Source organism: Osmerus mordax, chromosome 2 (genome assembly GCF_038355195.1).
Source record: "Osmerus mordax isolate fOsmMor3 chromosome 2, fOsmMor3.pri, whole genome shotgun sequence".
In the NCBI taxonomy this organism is placed as follows: domain Eukaryota; kingdom Metazoa; phylum Chordata; class Actinopteri; order Osmeriformes; family Osmeridae; genus Osmerus; species Osmerus mordax.
Genome location: NC_090051.1, coordinates 7,206,321 through 7,224,011, shown reverse-complemented (window position 1 = coordinate 7,224,011; position 17,691 = coordinate 7,206,321). Strand labels below are relative to the sequence as shown.

At 43.6% G+C, this 17,691-nt stretch overlaps 2 protein-coding genes across 2 annotated transcripts; both read right to left on the bottom strand.

Moving 5' to 3' along the window:
• Window position 1: 1 nt before the first annotated feature.
• upf3a (UPF3A regulator of nonsense mediated mRNA decay) lies at window positions 2–6,802 on the bottom strand. Its single transcript, XM_067260326.1, has 11 exons — window positions 6,662–6,802; window positions 6,011–6,117; window positions 5,757–5,863; window positions 5,471–5,569; window positions 5,080–5,190; window positions 4,853–4,908; window positions 4,615–4,773; window positions 4,388–4,521; window positions 3,902–4,181; window positions 3,260–3,337; window positions 2–1,371 (listed from the first exon to the last, which is right to left on the bottom strand). The coding sequence occupies exons 1-11, from the start codon at window positions 6,800–6,802 to the stop codon at window positions 1,198–1,200; spliced, it is 1,446 nt and encodes a 481-aa protein (XP_067116427.1). The 3' UTR covers window positions 2–1,197.
• A 1,805-nt stretch (window positions 6,803–8,607) lies between these two features.
• On the bottom strand, window positions 8,608–16,498 carry cdc16 (cell division cycle 16 homolog (S. cerevisiae)). Its single transcript, XM_067255335.1, has 18 exons — window positions 16,337–16,498; window positions 15,965–16,019; window positions 15,613–15,710; window positions 15,381–15,419; window positions 15,050–15,190; window positions 14,660–14,819; window positions 13,968–14,062; window positions 13,472–13,605; window positions 13,265–13,344; window positions 13,086–13,135; window positions 12,910–12,983; window positions 12,647–12,772; window positions 12,266–12,418; window positions 12,023–12,086; window positions 11,749–11,810; window positions 10,749–10,884; window positions 10,325–10,415; window positions 8,608–9,464 (listed from the first exon to the last, which is right to left on the bottom strand). Exons 1-18 carry the CDS (start codon window positions 16,382–16,384, stop codon window positions 9,205–9,207), a joined length of 1,866 nt encoding a protein of 621 aa, XP_067111436.1. The 5' UTR covers window positions 16,385–16,498; the 3' UTR covers window positions 8,608–9,204.
• Window positions 16,499–17,691: the final 1,193 nt, after the last annotated feature.

Sequence of the window (17,691 nt, the reverse complement as noted above, 5' to 3'; positions counted from 1 at the left end):
ATACACATAATATAATAATGTGAGTCGTGTGCAAAAATATCTAAGGCATGTTACAAAGACATTACTATGTTATTACATATTAGTTACTACCTTCTCACATAAAACAGTTCAGGCATCAGGTCATTTGGATAGTTCATGTGGTAGAGAACAGCATAGAAAATGAAAATGAGAAGACAGTCAATCTCAGCACCTTCCTATTTTATTATCAATTTACTGTAAATGATCAATCCGTCACATAAACAAAAGTGTGTGATTTCTCCTGGCTCACATTTTAATTACTGCTAGGAAGGAAACTGCTTGCATCACTTATGCAAAATAAGCAGATGCTCTCTTTTCTTACATCCGGCAATAAGATTTGTAAGAATTGTCACAAGTCACAGTAAAACAAGTATATAACTAACGAAACCCACAATCCACACATTCGGTCCACTACTGCTAGTTTTTTTTGTCTCAATCACACAAATACGTACATCTGTATATACATACAATTACATTATGGATTTATTTTCTGTGGTTAAAGATATTCTACATCCAGATCCAAATACATCTTAAATATTTTAAATAAAACTTTTGCATCATATATTTTGTTTTATGATCAAATCTATAAGTCTTTCTTTAAAAACATCACAGTCGAATGGACTCTCTACAAAGGCTTATAAATCTGCTTTGTGGGTGATGAGGGCAGGCATGTGGGTTGACAGATACTGTTGGATGAGCCGCCTCAAACACATAACAACTATGGGCCCAGGTGGAATATATCAAATATAAAGCTAACTGTTATCAGGCAGTGACTTCTGAAATGTATGAGGACATTAGAAGAAGTATCATATCCAGAAACATGAAGGTTAAGTTGTGCTATTAATATCCATTGGGATCCCAGCCAACATTTATATTTTACTAAAAATGGCGATTATTACAATCTAGTTGTCACTAGTGCAGCTTTTAAACTGTACTGTAAGAATGTTTCTGCTGTGACACTTTAGTTATAAAACTTGAACCTAAATTGACCTTTCATGGAATCATATTTATGAAATGAAAATACATTTGGACCGTGAAGCTGTCAGAACCATCTGTTTGTTAAAAATGAAACCTTTAAAGAACATCTAAACAGCCGGAGCTTGATGCTATTTGCCTGAAATACAATCCAATGGGGATTTGTTAAGCATCAGAGAAGCATGGATGTCAAACAAAACCCAACTACTCATCTCCACTTTTCTCTGACCCTGTTCCCATGGTAACAACCTCATAGCAAGGTTCGGGGCCAGGCTCAAGGGCATGGCTGACAAGGGGGCAGTCGAAACCTTTGCCCCCTGAGATCATGCGTTTGCGGTTACGGGCGCCAGGTTGGTACAGCTGCATGGCCGGACGGTCCTGGGTGGAAACAAGAAAATGCAAGATTGTCATTTATGTGTATTAACTGTGTTATGTGTTTGCTTTCTAAGGTCTCCTTGATTGTGTGAAAAGTAAACAAAATTGCCCATTTCATGTTTTCATGCAAAGCACCTCCCTGTGATGATGACAGCTACTATATGTATTTCCTCAAATCCAGAAGAGATTTACCCTTACATGACAAATATCCATTCTTTCAACATCTAACAACGTTGAAATGAAGACCAGAGTTGATGTGTTCATATTTCAATCTTAAAACAAATGCTTTCCTCTAATGTTTTAGTACTCTTTAAAGCTTTTAGTGAAACACTTCGCATATTGAAAGGGAGTTACCCCATGTTGCAGGTACTAGTCCCTGTCCCTTTAAAAGCAGGGCTACCAAGTTTTACCAAAAGTTCAGAGTGAAATCTCACTCTCACAGGGGCGAAAATCTGAAATAAATTTTGGGGTGGACAAATACATACATACATAAAAAAATAAAAAAATAAAAAAAAGATCAAATAATCCAAGAGCAGTTCCTGGGGGTACACAACAGAAGTTGTGATGTAACACATAGGCTACATGATGTAAAACTTTAAAATGCTTAGAATGTGTCTATATTCAGAACAAGGGCTTTCATTGCACATAAAAAATATTTAGTTACGGTTATAGTGATATATTGGGGGCAAGGGCATATAATGTTCAGCTATGATAGGAACATCAATAGTTAATGTGAGGGCGCTCAGGAAAAGATTTTGTTTCTCAGTATTTGAGCAATTTAAGTGCAGTAAAGACAGTATTAAAGCTCAAAGTAGCCCCTTTTAAACAGGCTGTTCAATGCATGCAAGTTGCAATGTAACTATGTTGCAAGAGACCTTTCCCGTAACATGCATGGATCTCCAGGCAAGTGAGGATAGGTCAGTGAGTATTAAAATAGTACACTTATAAGTATATTACTAGTACATTAATGTTAGTATACTTACTACATAAAGTATACTTTGGAAATATACTTGAACTGTACTTAAGTATACATGATATGTTATTTTGATAATAATTCAAATTAACTTGAAGTATACTATATATATAGTTAAGTAAAGAGTTAAGTAAAGAGTAAGCAGGTTGAATTAGGGCAGATGCTATCTGCACCTTTGTGTGGGTTCCTTGCTTGTGTCAAGAGGCTAGATAGTGTAGACTGTGACATCACGAGAGGCTGGGTCCTGGAGGGGTGCTACATTCCCCAGAGGTGGCTGCAGCCCTGAGCAGCTGTGGCTCCCTCTGCTGGGGGAGCCGGGAGCTCCATCCCTCCCTAAAAACGGGGCATTCCCACACACCTGAAACTGATCAGACCCTGATGACCTAAAGGGTTGGGTTAAAGAGGGAGAGCCACAGTTAGGTGGGCAGAGGGGGGTTTGGTGAAGAGAAGGAGTCCTGCGCCTAGAAGAGGCGCCATTTTGGAATCCTATGTAAGATTTTGAAGTTTTTTTGTTAATTCTGAGGATCTTCAATAAACCCTTGTTTTGTTCAACCCCGGTGTCCTCGCACTATTTTGAGCTGTCCCGCTGAGGGGACAGCTCAAAGCCTGTAGCCTCTCGTGGCGTCACAAGACATACTAGCTTGTGTAGAGACAGCAGCTAGTGTAGAGCGGATACAGTCGATGGTGTAGAGATACTAGCATGTGTAGAGAAAGTTGCGTGTGTAGAGAGGTTATCGAGTGTAAGGAGGCTAGCCTGTGTAGGAGCGCTAGCTTGTGGAGGGAGTCTAGTATGTGTAGGCAGTCCAACATGAGTAGGGTTGCTAACTTGTATAGGGATGCTAGCTTATGTGGGGATGCTAGCTTGTGTATGGAGTCTAGCTTGTATAGGGATACTAGCTTGTGTAGGGCCTTGTGTACCTTGGCTGGCAGAGACCCTCCTATCTGGTGTGTTCCCTCTGACTGCGCGGTCCCTCTGTCCTGATGCACTATCACAGACTGAGAAACATGGGTCTGGGTCAACGTTACATACTGATACACGGCCGGGGTTAATGTTACTGTACATACTGACACAAGTGCTATATCAATGTAACATACTGAGACATGGCCTGGGTCACTATCACAGACTGGAAAACATGGGTTTGGGTCAATGTTACATACCGAGACATGGCCTGGGTCAATGTTACATGGGACAATATTTAAACTTCAGCAGCTGCCGCACTAGAACTAGTAGATCTATTTTACTTAGTATGTACTGCATAACATTGTATTGTTAAATTGTATATATGTTTGTAACACTGTGTACGATCCTGAGTCTATGGTACTCTATGGTAGTGATAATGATAACTGCCTGACATCTATTTCCAGTACACACCAGGGACATAGTGTTCTGGGCCTCAGCTTTATCAGTGAATCTACATTGGGTATGTGTATTTAGGCAGTACGGCAACAGAAAGAAATGCCAACCAGTAACCCTTACAGGAGCAAAATCATCACAGTAGGAAGAACATTACAGTAGCATCCACCAAATCCCCTGTGTCTCTTGCTCACCTTCTCGCTCACCTTGTTCCGGATTCGCTCCTTCCTGCCACCCTGATCCTCCCTCTCCTCCTTGCCCCCCTTGTCCCCCCCCTCGGTGCAGTAGTAGCCATGGTGATGGCCCTCTTTCTTAGCACGGTCGTGGCAGTAACCTTTGCCCCACTTAGTCTCCTCTTTGCGGCGCATGAACTTGTCGAACTCATAGTGGTGCCTCTGGCGTTTCCGCTCCTCGTCTCTTCCTCTGTGGTCCTTCTGTCTGCGGCTATGCTCCCGCTGCTCTTTGTCACCCTCCTGCTGACCCCTAGTCATTAAGAGTGGATAAAGGAGAAGTCAGCATCCAAATGGGATGTACAGTGAGTAAATAGTAAATACATTGATAATATAGAAAACTTGCATTTGGAGACCTTATTTAAATAGCTGTTATGTTGTAGATTTTTTTTAATCAGTACATTAGGTAAGAAACTGTGCCAGACACTAAAACTATTTTAACCAAAAAGTGTAGCTTCTTACTTCTCCTTGGGTTCCTTTGACTTTGCGTGTCCGCTGGGTTTGTCCCACTTGTTTCGGTCTGTCTCTCCGCTGTCCCCTTTGTCCTTCAGTCTGTCTGAGTCTAGGTCATCATCCCTGTCACTCTTCTTCAAAAGCTGGGATCACAAGAGGAGTAATATACATATGTACTGTGAGCGGCTTCAGGTTTTTTGGTTGGTACAGTAGGGAGCAAATCAACATGCAACCACCTTGATCTTGATCTCCTTCTCCGACAGTTTCTTCTGCTTCTCAGCCTCCTTGCGTTTGCGTCTCTCCTCCTCCCTCCTCTTCCTCTTTTCATCCTCCCTCTGGCGTTTCTTCTCCAGCTCTCTGCGCCTCCTCTCCTCTCTCTTCTCGTCTCTTATCCTCTGCGGGGAAGGATTGAGACATAACACATGGACAGGAGTATACTGTAAGGGCTTCGATGAGACCTTGCACTGCTGTTACCTGCTTCTCGAGTTTCTTATTCTTGATGTACTCCAGAAGCGGCGTTGTTCTTTTGGCTGAAACAATAAGAGTCACAATCTTCACTGGTCAATGGGAATACAGCCTGTCAATTAGCTTGAATAGAAGAAACATACTTACACATGACAAATATATAATTCGAACATGAATAGCTGGAACAGAAAAATGAAATCATTACAAGTCAAACGGATTTCTGCCTGCTCCCTCACCTATGAGTTCCCTGGTCTTGGCCTCTATCTCCCCCAGCAGAGTCTCAGGGTTGGCCAGGGACTTCTCCTCATCGCAGGAGTAGCTCTCCAGGAAGCGCCGGTACTCTGGGTCTGAGGAGGAACAGGGGACAGACAAGGAGGCCACTTATAATCATACAGACCCAGAGTAGAACAGACCCAGGGGAGATTAAACCATGAATGTACTGTCAGCTTTGAACAGGCAGCTTCAATGCTGCCTGTCTGTTTGTGGTCTTTATGCTCTGCGGTCGTTAAGCGGTCATTGATGTTCTTTTATTTACAGAGCCATAAACTTAGGAGTACGGTTAACGTTCATGGTTCATGGTACCACCACATCAAATATGATTAAAGAGAGATTTGTCCATTACTGTACCTTCTTCAATGCTTCCAGCTTTGGCATCTTTCTTTTTTAACTTCTTTTTTGAAATCTTCTGGAATGGGGCGAACTCTACCACAGCTGGGTACTCCTGGCCTGGGTCAATATGAACAGGAGATGGATTATTGATGACAGATGATGCACTGATTGAACAGGTTACCATGGCTCCAGACACTGTAAGGAAGAATCAATCCTTCTCTGTCTACATAAAGCAGTTAACCTGGAACAGACACCTGCCCTTTAGATTATTGTGCGTAGAACACTATAACACAATGACCTGTACCTTTACTATCAATGAAAACGTAGCCATCAAAACGATCCCTAAAAAGCAAGATGTCCTCTAGGTTCTTGAAGTTGATGTAAGCTCTGGAGAACAGGTGTGGGTAGAGGCTACAGGGAGACAGCACAGAATCAAATTTTTACAAATACTGGTGGCTACTGCATCATACTTTTTTAGCTAGAGTTTTCACACCATAAATTGTAGTCATGGAAAATGTTGAAGTCTGTGCTAGGCCTAATATTCTTATCCATATCTACCTTTGGTCAGCTGGGAAAAACTCGAAGTAGTCGTAGGACGGAAGGGGACTGAGTTGCTCCTCCAACTGGTCCTTGGAAAGACTGGGTGGAAGTCGCCGGATAACCACCTTAAAAAGGAAATAACTCGATATCGCTTGTCTACGGTAGCGATCACCAAATCTTCGGTAGCTTCATATAGAAAACGATTCAGACGATATGAAGCGGCAATAGACGCATATAAACGACATTTCCTTTATTCCGTTTTACTACTACTAAGACTTTTATGTCTTTCCCCTATTTCTTACAACTGCATTAGTTAAATTTAATGTTCCTCAGAAGCGTGTGTAGCTCTCACATAATGTGCATTTTGAACGGGCAGTAAAAAGGCTTCGTACACCATCTAGTCAAAAGCTACATAGTTAGCTACCTATAGTTGGTTACCAAATAACACTGAAAAAGAACAGCGTACTAGAACTTGAAAACTGTTTGGTAGGCTACTAGCCTAGGATAGTATGCGCATCTGTTGTCAAATACAACAGGATGTTGTTACCGTGGTTCCGCGTCCAACGTTGTTGCTGTCCGCGGTGCTGAAATGATTCTGGCTAGCTACTGTACAACCTCCATATCTGCTCACCACAATAACGCGCCGTAATCACAACATGCTTCACTTACCTTGGTGAAAACCTCTTTCTTTTCCTCTTTTTGCTTGGAGTTCACGGACACACCGTCGGGTTCCCGTGGAATATCTTTGAATTGTATTTCAACGACGCTTTTCTCCCTACCTCCAGTTGTTTGGTCCTTTTCAGACCTCATTTCTCTCCATCTCTCTCCTCAGTCACTGACTGTTCGCGAGAGTTGGACGCATATTATCGCGAGTTTACGAACTGCATGTTTAGTCACAAAAGTCTCACGTTTTTCTATCTACTATGAACACAATAGGAAACAGTTGGATAATTATTTGCTGACACATACATTACACGTTGGCCATTCGCACACAGGTCCGTCTGAACACTGACAATGTTACAAAATTAAAAGTCAAATTTAATTTCAATGCCGCATCATGAACTGCACACTAATTTAACAGTAGCTTATGTTAAATGGTCACGTTGTTCCAAGAAGAAAGTACCAAACCGAAGAACAGTCGGTATTTTGTAAATATGTGTTTACGGAGAAACATACATTAAGGTCAAATTAGTTACTGTCAAGACTTGCCAGTCCATTTAGTAGCTGAGTGTGGGCCATGGGCATGCTGTCTGACCATCAGTCCAGCACAATTAGCTTCCGTTGCAAGCTATAGTGTCACTGCCTTCCGAGTCGCTGCCGTTGTCGTTGGAGCTGGGTTTTGCGATATCGGCCCGAGGCAGGCAAAAGGGACTAGCCGTGGTCGCGGTGCTGAACGTGCTCCATGTGTCTGGACTGGAGGGCTGGCTCAGCGATCGACCGACACTGTCGCGACATGGAACTATAAGCAGGCACAAAGACAAGCTTAATAAAATGACACACCTTCTTAACACGTATTACAAGGATCTATTTTGGGCGGGAATGCTAACAGTAGTTTCAGAATTTGATTGAAGAATGTGGCGGAATCCAACTCTTAATGGACTCACCACTGAGAAAGGTCTGCTTGCCGCTGCTGGTCTCCACACAGAGCCGGGGTGAGGGTCTCTCCGGGGTGGACACAGAGCTCTTGAGGCTGGGCACGAAGGTGGAGCAGGTGTCCAGGTCTCGACAAACCCGCTCTTGAGTGTAGGTTACCACTGACTTAGAGGGAGTGCAGCCCATCTCCCAAACTGCTGACGCTGATCTCCATCAGAGGCTGAAGGGAGAGAAATTGTGAGAAGAGGGGGGAAGACTGGGGGAGACAGGGAAAGGAGTAGAATCACACTAGGAGATGCGGGAGGAGAGGCTGAACAGTAAAAATAAAGGGGAGAGTGAGGGAGAACGATGGTTACCAAGGATGCAGAACAGCAGTGTGGTTGTCAGGGAAAGGACACAGGAGTTTGCAGTTATCTTTTGAAGCGGCTCAGAGATATAACACCAACCAATTCCCTCCTCCTCCACAGGCGCTGACCTTTGCAGGAAAAAAGGGGGCTAGGAATAGGGTCTATTGCCTGCATAGGTGACCTCACACTCAAAGCCCACTTGGGAGTGGCTCACTTAATTTGGTCTGCGTCCTAGCAGCTCTGGAGGGGTTGCTAAACAAATACACTACAGCAGACACACACACAGGCATACTTCAACAAGTGTAGAAGCCAGGGTGGGGGGATGAGTGGATGTTCGGCCAAATATGGGCATGAGCTATATCAATACAATATCAGTCGGCTCAAATGGGATATCAATATGAAACTGCTGTTGACCAACTATAAAAAAACAGACACTGCAGGGATAAGGTCATTTCCTTGAGGCTATAGCTAGCAACAATTATCCATGCTTCCAATGACCAGCATGTTACAACATCACTGTACTTATATGCACTATTTCTGTACGTTTTGGATAAGAGTTTGCAAAATGAATTAAATATAAATCACCAACCAGGTCCTGTGATAATGATCCTAAATTTAAACTGTGGACAAAAAAAAAGGAGTCACCCGCAAGGATTAGACAAAGAACTCGCCATAAAAAGATAAACATATGGTTTATTGTATTAACTGATATTCCTTTTCACCAAAAGTCTTGCGTTGAGACAGTTTTGTTTATTGAAAAATCCACAGGTTAGCAAGGCCAAGAGGTATGAAGACAGTCTGCTAGTAGATGTTGTGGGGAGTGTTGCAGCATTCTCTCTGTTCAGTCACAAACGTAGGATCAACGACGTCTCCTTCCTCACCCTACACCCAGAACCAAACCAAGCCCCGTCCACCTCTCCAGGCTATCCTCGGCTTCCCATTCACAATCAACGAATAACTGTAAGTCACACTATCTATCCATCCAGCCATGCATATTGAACCTCACAACTGAGACAAGTCTTAGTCGAAAAGGTCTACACAGAGTTGATACACAGAGTTCCCCCTGTATCTTACTCTCTATATTACACCTCTCCAGAGAGCCGATGACATCATTTGACTATCCCAGTCATTTTAGATGGCGTAGACGGGGAATCAAAACTGATGCTGGGGAGGAGAAGAGCCAAGAGGTTTGGTTGGGATCTGGTCACAAAGTCAGGTGTCCTCGCTAGCTCCCTGTGACATCAGCCACACCTTTCTCGTCACAGGGTGTCATCATGTGCTAGTGTCGGACATGGAGGTCTCAAGCATCATGTCGCTCTCGTACATGTCACACTCTAGGGGGAGCGAGCGCCGAAGGGGCGTGTCCAGTGAGGCTTTGTCTTGATTGGACGGGGGCGTTTCCAATGACATGGCGCTGCTGTCGTCTAGTGTGGGCGTGGCACGGGCATCGCCGGGTTCTGTCGAGGTGTTCAGCATCTTGATCAGTGCCGGTGTGCTCAGGCTCCCTCGGACCTTGTCCTTGATGTCTGTCCCTAAGAGATATATCATAACATTAATACATTATCCTTGATGTCTGTCCCTAAGAGATATATCATAACATTTATACATCCTCCTTGATGTCTATCCCTTAGAGACATCATAACATTTACAGACGTGCTCAAATTTGTTGGTTCCCTTACAGCGCATTGCAATAATGCTTCATTCCACTGGAAAAGTGATCACACATTAAGAGCTATTGCATCATGTATACTTATGAGAAGCTGTGAAAATAAATGAATTATTGCTGATTCTACAAAGATATTCTAAAATGGCCTGGACACATTTGTTGGTACCCCTTAAAAATATATTATAATAATTGGATTATAGTGATTTTCCAAACCAATTCATTTGTTTCTTTAAATTAGTATCCAATCTTGTAATCAGTCATTCAGCCTCTTTAAATGGAGGAAAGTAGTCACTGTGCCATTTGGTAGAATTTTGTGCACCGCACTGAACATGGACCAGAGAACGCAAAAGAGAGTTGTCTGACGAGATCAGAAAGAAAATAAAAGACAATCATGTTAAAGGTAAAGGCTACAAGACCATCTCCAAGTAGCTTCCTGTTCCTGTGACAACTGTTGCAAATATAATGAGGAAGTTCAAGGTCCATGGACCTGGAGCCAGCCTCCCTGGGCGAGGGCAGAAAGAGGAACATCCCTTCAAAGCTACTTTGTCCCTCACAGACTTATGGAATCAGAATCTATTGCCAAGTAGTAGTACACGTACGAGGAATTTACCTATTATAACATGTATACATTATCCTTGATGTATGCCTCTAACATACATTATTCATGACCATTTATGTTCGTCCTTTAGAGACACATTTATATAGTGTGATATATATTTTTTTTACCTATATAGGCATCCGTGTCACCGATGTACATCTCAATACAATGGCCAAGCATCATCACAGAGAATGTGTCATCTCTCTTCAGTCCGAGTGCCTGCAGAAGGGACAAACCCTTGATTATTATTATTAGGAGAGATATGGGGACAACCAGGGACACAGTTGATATGTATATACTAACAGAAGAGACACACAACTAAGTACATTAAATGACTGCCATGTATTCTCAGCTAGGTGGGTATCCTTCAGACTAGTCTTGATTAGTATCCCAACTACCTTTCAACCCAGTGTGTTGGACAACGGCACTACAAAAGTTACCTTATGGACTTCAGCAGCTGTGCACAAGTTTAGCACACAAGTAGGGCTGTCAAGTAAAAAAAAACTATTTGTGATTACTGGCTTACACGAGGGAGTCTAAAACTCTCAGTACCGTGTGAAAGTAGTCGATGGCACTCTCAAAGTCTCCCATGAGGCTGTGCACGTATCCAATGGCTGAATAGGTAGAGGCATGCTGTGGGATCAGCACCAGAGCTTGGCGGTGGTACTCCAAGGCCTGCTCGTACTTCCTGTTAGAAAAAGGCATGAGAGACAATCAGAAAACCTGCTACGGTCCACCTGGGATGAGGCCAGCCAATCACTGCCCTTAGTTTTCTGGGAACTTTTAAAGGCTTGTGATGACAGTGTAATTAATACTGATTAGCCAGAGGACTGACAATGGGACTAAACCTAGGGTGAATGTTATAAGTAGATCTTTATAATCACACAAAGCATCAAGGTGTTCAGAGTAAATTTAAGGTGCATGATTTAGACAAAGAGGGATTTATATCGTTGTCTGTGAAAATAACCAAACATGGTATGTCATCATACGTCACAAAATGACTGGATAACACAATGGAAGAGTTAATATATTGCAGACTTCATTTGAGACAAAAGTAATCAAATGGACAGCTGAATAAACTCACACGTGCATGCAAAACCCTTCTTTAAATGAAATACAGCGCAACCTTTCAAAACAGCCACTTGGTCTGAATGCTATGGGTTCTGCCAGCCTCCTCTAGCCGCAGAGTGGCTCTGCATAATTCATTAGAGGATCTTTGCATGAATTCTCAATGCGCGGCCTATTTCCGTAGAAAGACATGTCTCTGAAAATAGTCAGTGGAGAGTGTGGAGAACGAGAGAGGGAGGGAGGAGGGAAAGAGAGAAAGCACCCTTCTACTGCCTTCTCCCCAGGTCCTCTACCTGGATAAACAGGATCAGGTGTCCCCCTGTTGTTTCTAACAGCACATCTGGATCTTTGATGTGCTGAGAGGACCGTCTCCTGCCTCTAGTGCTTACCTCACCTCAAGCCCCTTTGAGATAAAGAGCTGTGATGTCAGAGACGACACAAGCATGACGTTGGCGACGGGGGGACTTAAATCACACTGACTTACTTCAGCTTCCGACACACGTGACCCAAGTTGTTGAGAAGCGGCTCCCATTTGTCGACTGTGACCTGCAGGCAGAGCGTCCAGACAATAATGAGTTAACATCAGGAGAGCAGAGTAGTTGCAACAGGGCTTCATTATTTATATATTTTTATTTATGTATTATTCCTGTGAGATTTCAAGTAGTAAAGCCTATCAAGTAAGAATGTCATTGTTCTGTGTGTACATGTATTCCAGTCCTTATTACAATAAACTAACTTGAATTTGAATTATACATTACTTCATTCCCAATGGCCTTGATCTTGTCCATGGCATCAAGGAACAACTTCTCAGCTGTTTTCCAGCTGTACAAGTAGATTTGGGAACAATAGAAAGCAATTAGAAGTATTTTTTTGGGAATGTGTGTATGTTTTGCCCCAGCAGATGTCATGGGAGTCTGTATGCACATGTTGTACATCTGTTTGTGGGTGTTCGAGTGCACACTGATGCAGATCATTCCTGTGTGTGTACACAAGTGACTCACTCTCCATTCTGGAAGGCGACAACCGCCACCTCGTGCATGACAAAGGGGTCCTCGGGGGCGATGCTGAGTGCCTGGCTGAAGAAGCGCTCGGCAAGCTTGGAGTTGTTGGTCAGACCGTACTCTAGGCCGATGTACAACATGGGCAGGTGGCACCTGGGAGGGCGGGGAGGGGGGCCCTGCTTAATTCTTCTGACGTTTGGCTGGAGCAATTCAAAGCTACTTTGCTAGCTAGTTGTGCTACGTATTCAAGATGTTAAGTTCCTTTCCTACATTTTGTCCCCCAAGTTGTGTTCTAAAAATGCGCTGCTGTATCTTCACTATCCACGCGTCACGTCAGGCCTAGGTCCCCCCTTACGCGACCCCTCGTAGCCCCACACGTACCCCTTCATCAGCTGGGCGGCAGTGAAGTAGGCAGCCATGGCCTGGTCGTGTTCACTCTCCACGGCAAACGAGTGTCCGTAGGCGATCCAGGCTGGACCGTAGGTCCGCTCCAGGGTGGTGGCCTTGCTGTGGGACAAAGTAGCCACAGTCAGTTGGAGAGCCAGAGACCCGCATCACCGGGGCACATTCCCAGACAAAGGTGTGTGCACGCGGTGACTGTGTTGTGAGGCAATGTTTGGTGCAGTGGGTTCGATCCAGCGTACCTAAGGTATCTACGTGCGTGTTCGTTCTTGTGTCCGACCATCAGATAGTAGCATCCCACTGCGAACCACGAAACCTGAAAACAAATATATACATCCAAATGTTTGCGTAGAAATGACAATTTGCTTCTGTTCACTTTTGAGACCAGTGCATGTAGAACTCAAGAGGGTGTACTTACTGGGTTGTTGGGATACAGGTCTACCAACTTGTGTGAGAGATAGAACAATTCTGGGAAGAATACAAATGAACCGTCAACAGGATAAAAACAATTGTGTTTCTAGTGCATCTGTTTTAAGCAACGGAATGATAGAACTACTTTGATTTACGGGCGGCTAAAACTGCTGTGTTGGATCTTACCATTTGCCTTACTGAGCTCGACCAGAGTGCCGATGTGGACAGGTAAACAGTTAGCATGGAATGGATCCTTCACCATCACCCTGGGACAGACGGGGACCAACACTTCGGATGAACTCAACCAATTCAACTCACAACTCTGAATTCAAGATATGGATCAGGCAGAGGATGGAGAGCACAGTGCCTGGGAGCAGACAGGTACGGCCTTACATGGACGTGAGTTTGTAGCACATCTTGAAGTCACAGTTGTAGTAATGCCTCTCAGCCAGCGAGACGACCACGTCCAGGTTGTCCTGGAGACCATGGACCATGTCTGGGACCACCATGTCACTAGGCTTGTTGTACTGGGGAGGACAGACAAGGGTTGTGGACGGCAGGGAAGTGGGCATGAGAAATAGGAGGAGAAAGGACATGGACATGGGGGCAGAATTTACATGGAGAGGGATGTGAAAGGATGGGATGAGATGGGGAGAGGGATGACAAAAGCATACAATAACATTGTCGCTGACCTGAGGACCCATAAAGCTCACTGTAGCTATCTACAAATAATTCAACAAGGTTAGTTCATTATAGAGATGAATTGATACCCAACCAAACATGGTTCTGAAATTAATCACAAATTAAACAAAGGCAGTGATTTTCAGTGATGTTCCATCAAATGAAACAGGAATATCACCACTGATCCGAGCAGGTTAGGTCTCCATACCTTCTTTAACTTGTTTTCAAAGAGGAAGTGAAGCAGTTCCTCTTCCTCCTCGGTGCACTGTTGACTCAGAGGAAGAGCATCCAGGAAGTCTTTTTCTAAGTAGACATAAAAAAATGACGACAACATCAATTAGGCTTACTGAGAGAAGATGCGTGCGGTGATGCGCATTGTGTTGTTATCTCATCTCTTATCTCATACATTTGCAATTATATTCTAAATCACTAGGCAACTCCAGCCCTGGGACCATATGCTTCTTACGTTCACCCTAAGTTTACTCTCAATCAGTGCCAAGTCTGGCCAATTAGTATGAGTGGCATTGTCATCACAAGCCATTAAATGTTCCCAGGAAACTATTCTGTTTGACACGATTCAACCCAAAATATCCCACCGCCTCCCTTCAAAGCAACTCCCACAAAACTGCAGGGGCAGAGTGTGCGCATCCAAGTTGGCAGGTAGGCAATCATTAGTCAGGGTACGGCCTATTTACTTGTTGTGTTTATTACAGTCTTGCGACACCCACAGATGTCGTATTGATTCAATATGACCGTCAAACCTTTATATGTATTGGTTGCTATCAAGACGTTTATTTTGGCAAATATGACAAAAAGTGCTTCTCAAACACATTAGATACCCTCTGCCTTTAAGTAAAGGTGGATATAAATGGAATGTGTCCAGCCCTCCCGGCCTCTCACCCTCCTGTGCGGTCAGCATGTGGTGGGACGTGAGAAGGTCAAAGGCTTCAAAGCAGTACACGTCCAGCTTCAAGGCCTCTTTGTAGCTGGAGGTGGCCAGCAACCGGTTGTCCATGGCATCATAGATTTTCCCTCGCAGGAGACAGATTGAGCTGTTTATCTGAGAGATGAGAGACAGATAGATATTTGGTGTGTGAGTTCTTGTATCAAGATGACACACACTTAAAGCTGGAATGAAATATCATTTTCATTCTGAAGATGGGTAGAGTGTATGAGAGATCTGAATCCAGATGTATGATTTATCAAGAGCGAACAAATAACCAAGACTACAACATTGGGTGATCAGGAGACTTAGTGAAAAGCAGCCTCCCAGTCAGGGTTGAGACTCACAGAGGCAGTAGACATCTCCCAGTCTTTTCCTGACTCTCGAACGCTATTGTCCTCCTTCCCACTGCGGTCCAGCAGCTTCTTACTGGCAGGCTCCTCCATGTCCAGTATGTCTAGGGCCTGCTGAAACTCTTTGGCAGCATACTGGGGAAACACACAGCTCAGAGTATAAACAGACAGAATACCTGAGAAAAACACACAGCTCACAGTTTAAACAGGTTGAATACTGGCTCAAGCATAAACTGAGCTAAAACATCAAACAGGAGGCATTCTGGTGAAACCCACTCAATAAATCACATTATTACCATAACTATAGAGTATTGTTCATACTTACATGGCACCTAGCAGCTAGATATTGACAAGCTCCATACAACTGAGGGTGAGAAGAAAAAGTAGTACTGCACGTTAGATTTGAAATAAATGTCATATTACCAAGATCTTGTTCATAGCATGATATTAAGGTCAAAATGCCATTTTAAAATAAGAGAGCTGCTTTGGTAGGCAGAAACATCTGGTTTAATACATTTCCCCATGTTTTAGTACCTGGAGTGCAAGTGAGGTCTTACCTTGTCTAGTTTGCGTGAGCGTAGGGCATGCGAGGCTCTGTGGTACTGTGAGGTGAGGTAAAGGCACTGTGCGAGCCAGTAGATGTCCTGTGGGTCTTCTATTTAAGGAAGGGAGACCAGGGTGAATAGTTACCTAGAGCCAAGCTATAGTCCTATAGTGACTCGGTCTACAATCAACCAACGGCCCACAATGTGAATCATAGTGAAGCCGGACTGAAGTCTTTTGATGTGGTAAACCCTAAAAAACTCGAGATGGAACACCAGGAAATGAACTGTCTTTGTTTTTTGTCTCATCACAACTCTTTAGAAGTAGTCAGTAGTAAATAGTAAACAGCCGATAGTAGATACTTACCATGTGAAAGGGATGCTATCTTATCCGCCCAAAACAGAGCACTCTGATATTGTTGCTGTAAACAAAAATAGAGGTCACGCTGTGCCACATCAAACATTAATTTATGGTCATGATGTGGACAGATGACGAAGAAAGAAATTGCAAGCTAGCTATCTTGTTGACGTACGTGTTGTGTTAATTAAGTTTTATCAGCTATTTAGTTTGCTTGCCACCTCTTAAAATAGTTAACAGGCAATATCTGCACTAGCTTAGCTAGTATAGTATACTATTAAAACAGATACCAGCTGAAGTTAGCACTAGCAATGTAGCAGACGACTGACTACTGTAAACGAGCTAGCTAGCTCTACTACACTTAAACAACCCGATTCTTACCTGATCAATGTAGTGCCGTACACGTTTTCGAAGTCTATCAAGATTCATTGTGAGTTATCTCCCTGTCGCTTTGTAATTCAAAAGTGTATCATCATCATGCAGTTACTGACTAGCTAGCAACGACAAATTTTAAGCATTCGCTAATTCGCTAGGCACGCAGAGACAAACCCGCGGCTTCTATTGCATTGAGTGTTTTGCTCTTAGAATTCCGCAGAAACGTTTACTATGAAATTACAGTTCCTAGTTTATATATGAATGTTTGTAGGCATGGCCTATTTCAGTATTTATAAAAGTGCACACACATTTTCTTCATAAAATAGTATAAAAAAGTACCTCTTCTATTTTATTTCCCATTTTTATTCTAATTGTTCACTTCTGACAATTGTAACATTTCTTAAGTTGAATGAGGTGGTAAATCTTGAATTCCCCTGTAGGGTAACCCAGGAAAACAAAATGTATCTGTATAAAATCACAGTACATAATCACAAATTGACTTTCATTACATTGAGAGAAAATCTAATCATGATATAAAAAGCCCTTTTCAGCCAGTCCCATCTGCACTCTATGTGATCTGTGACTCTCGACTACTAGGTGTGCTCTCTGAGTTGGGGGTGTCAGTTGAGGAATCTTTGCCAGAGTTGTCAGGAGCAGCAGCAGTGTCCTGCTGGTTGCCTCTTTCTTCCTGGACCTGCACCTTGGAAGAACGCTCCATCTCTTCATCCCCCTTGGTACTTGTGTGTGAGTGGCATTGAGGACTGGGTTCTGGTGCCTCAGGCCTACTCTCCTCCTCAGTATCCCTGCCACTGCTACTCTGGCTGGGCTCCGTGTCTGACTGGAATCCCCCTCTCTGGGAGCGATGGCTGGTGGAGGAGGCCTTGGAAGTACAGACAGTTTCCATAGGTTTAGTAAATTAAACCACATTCTGTCACTTTTAAGTGTTGTTAAGAACTTTCCCCATGACATGCCTCTTACTCATGGTTGTGAAACTGGATAACTTGATTAGGATATGCAAGTATAACTTGAATTAGGGTTTGCAAAGGATAAACTACATCTATTTATCATTTATGACGAAAAGGCACCTTTTTGTCAGGGGCTGTTCTCGGGAAGAGTCCAATGCTCTCCATTAGTTTGCAGGTCCTGAGCCAGTCGTGGTGCCAGTCCTTGGCTCTGTAATGAGGCTGGCACTGGGCGAGACGCTGCACGATCAGCTGATTGTCCAGGGTGATGCGCCGCAGCTCCTGCTTTCGTCTCTCTCTGCTCAAACTACACAGACAAGAGAAGAGGGTGAGCCTGGGCTAGGTTACATCTGGCTGTGGGAACTTGCTCTTGAGAGTCCCTGCAAAGTCGTTGCTAAT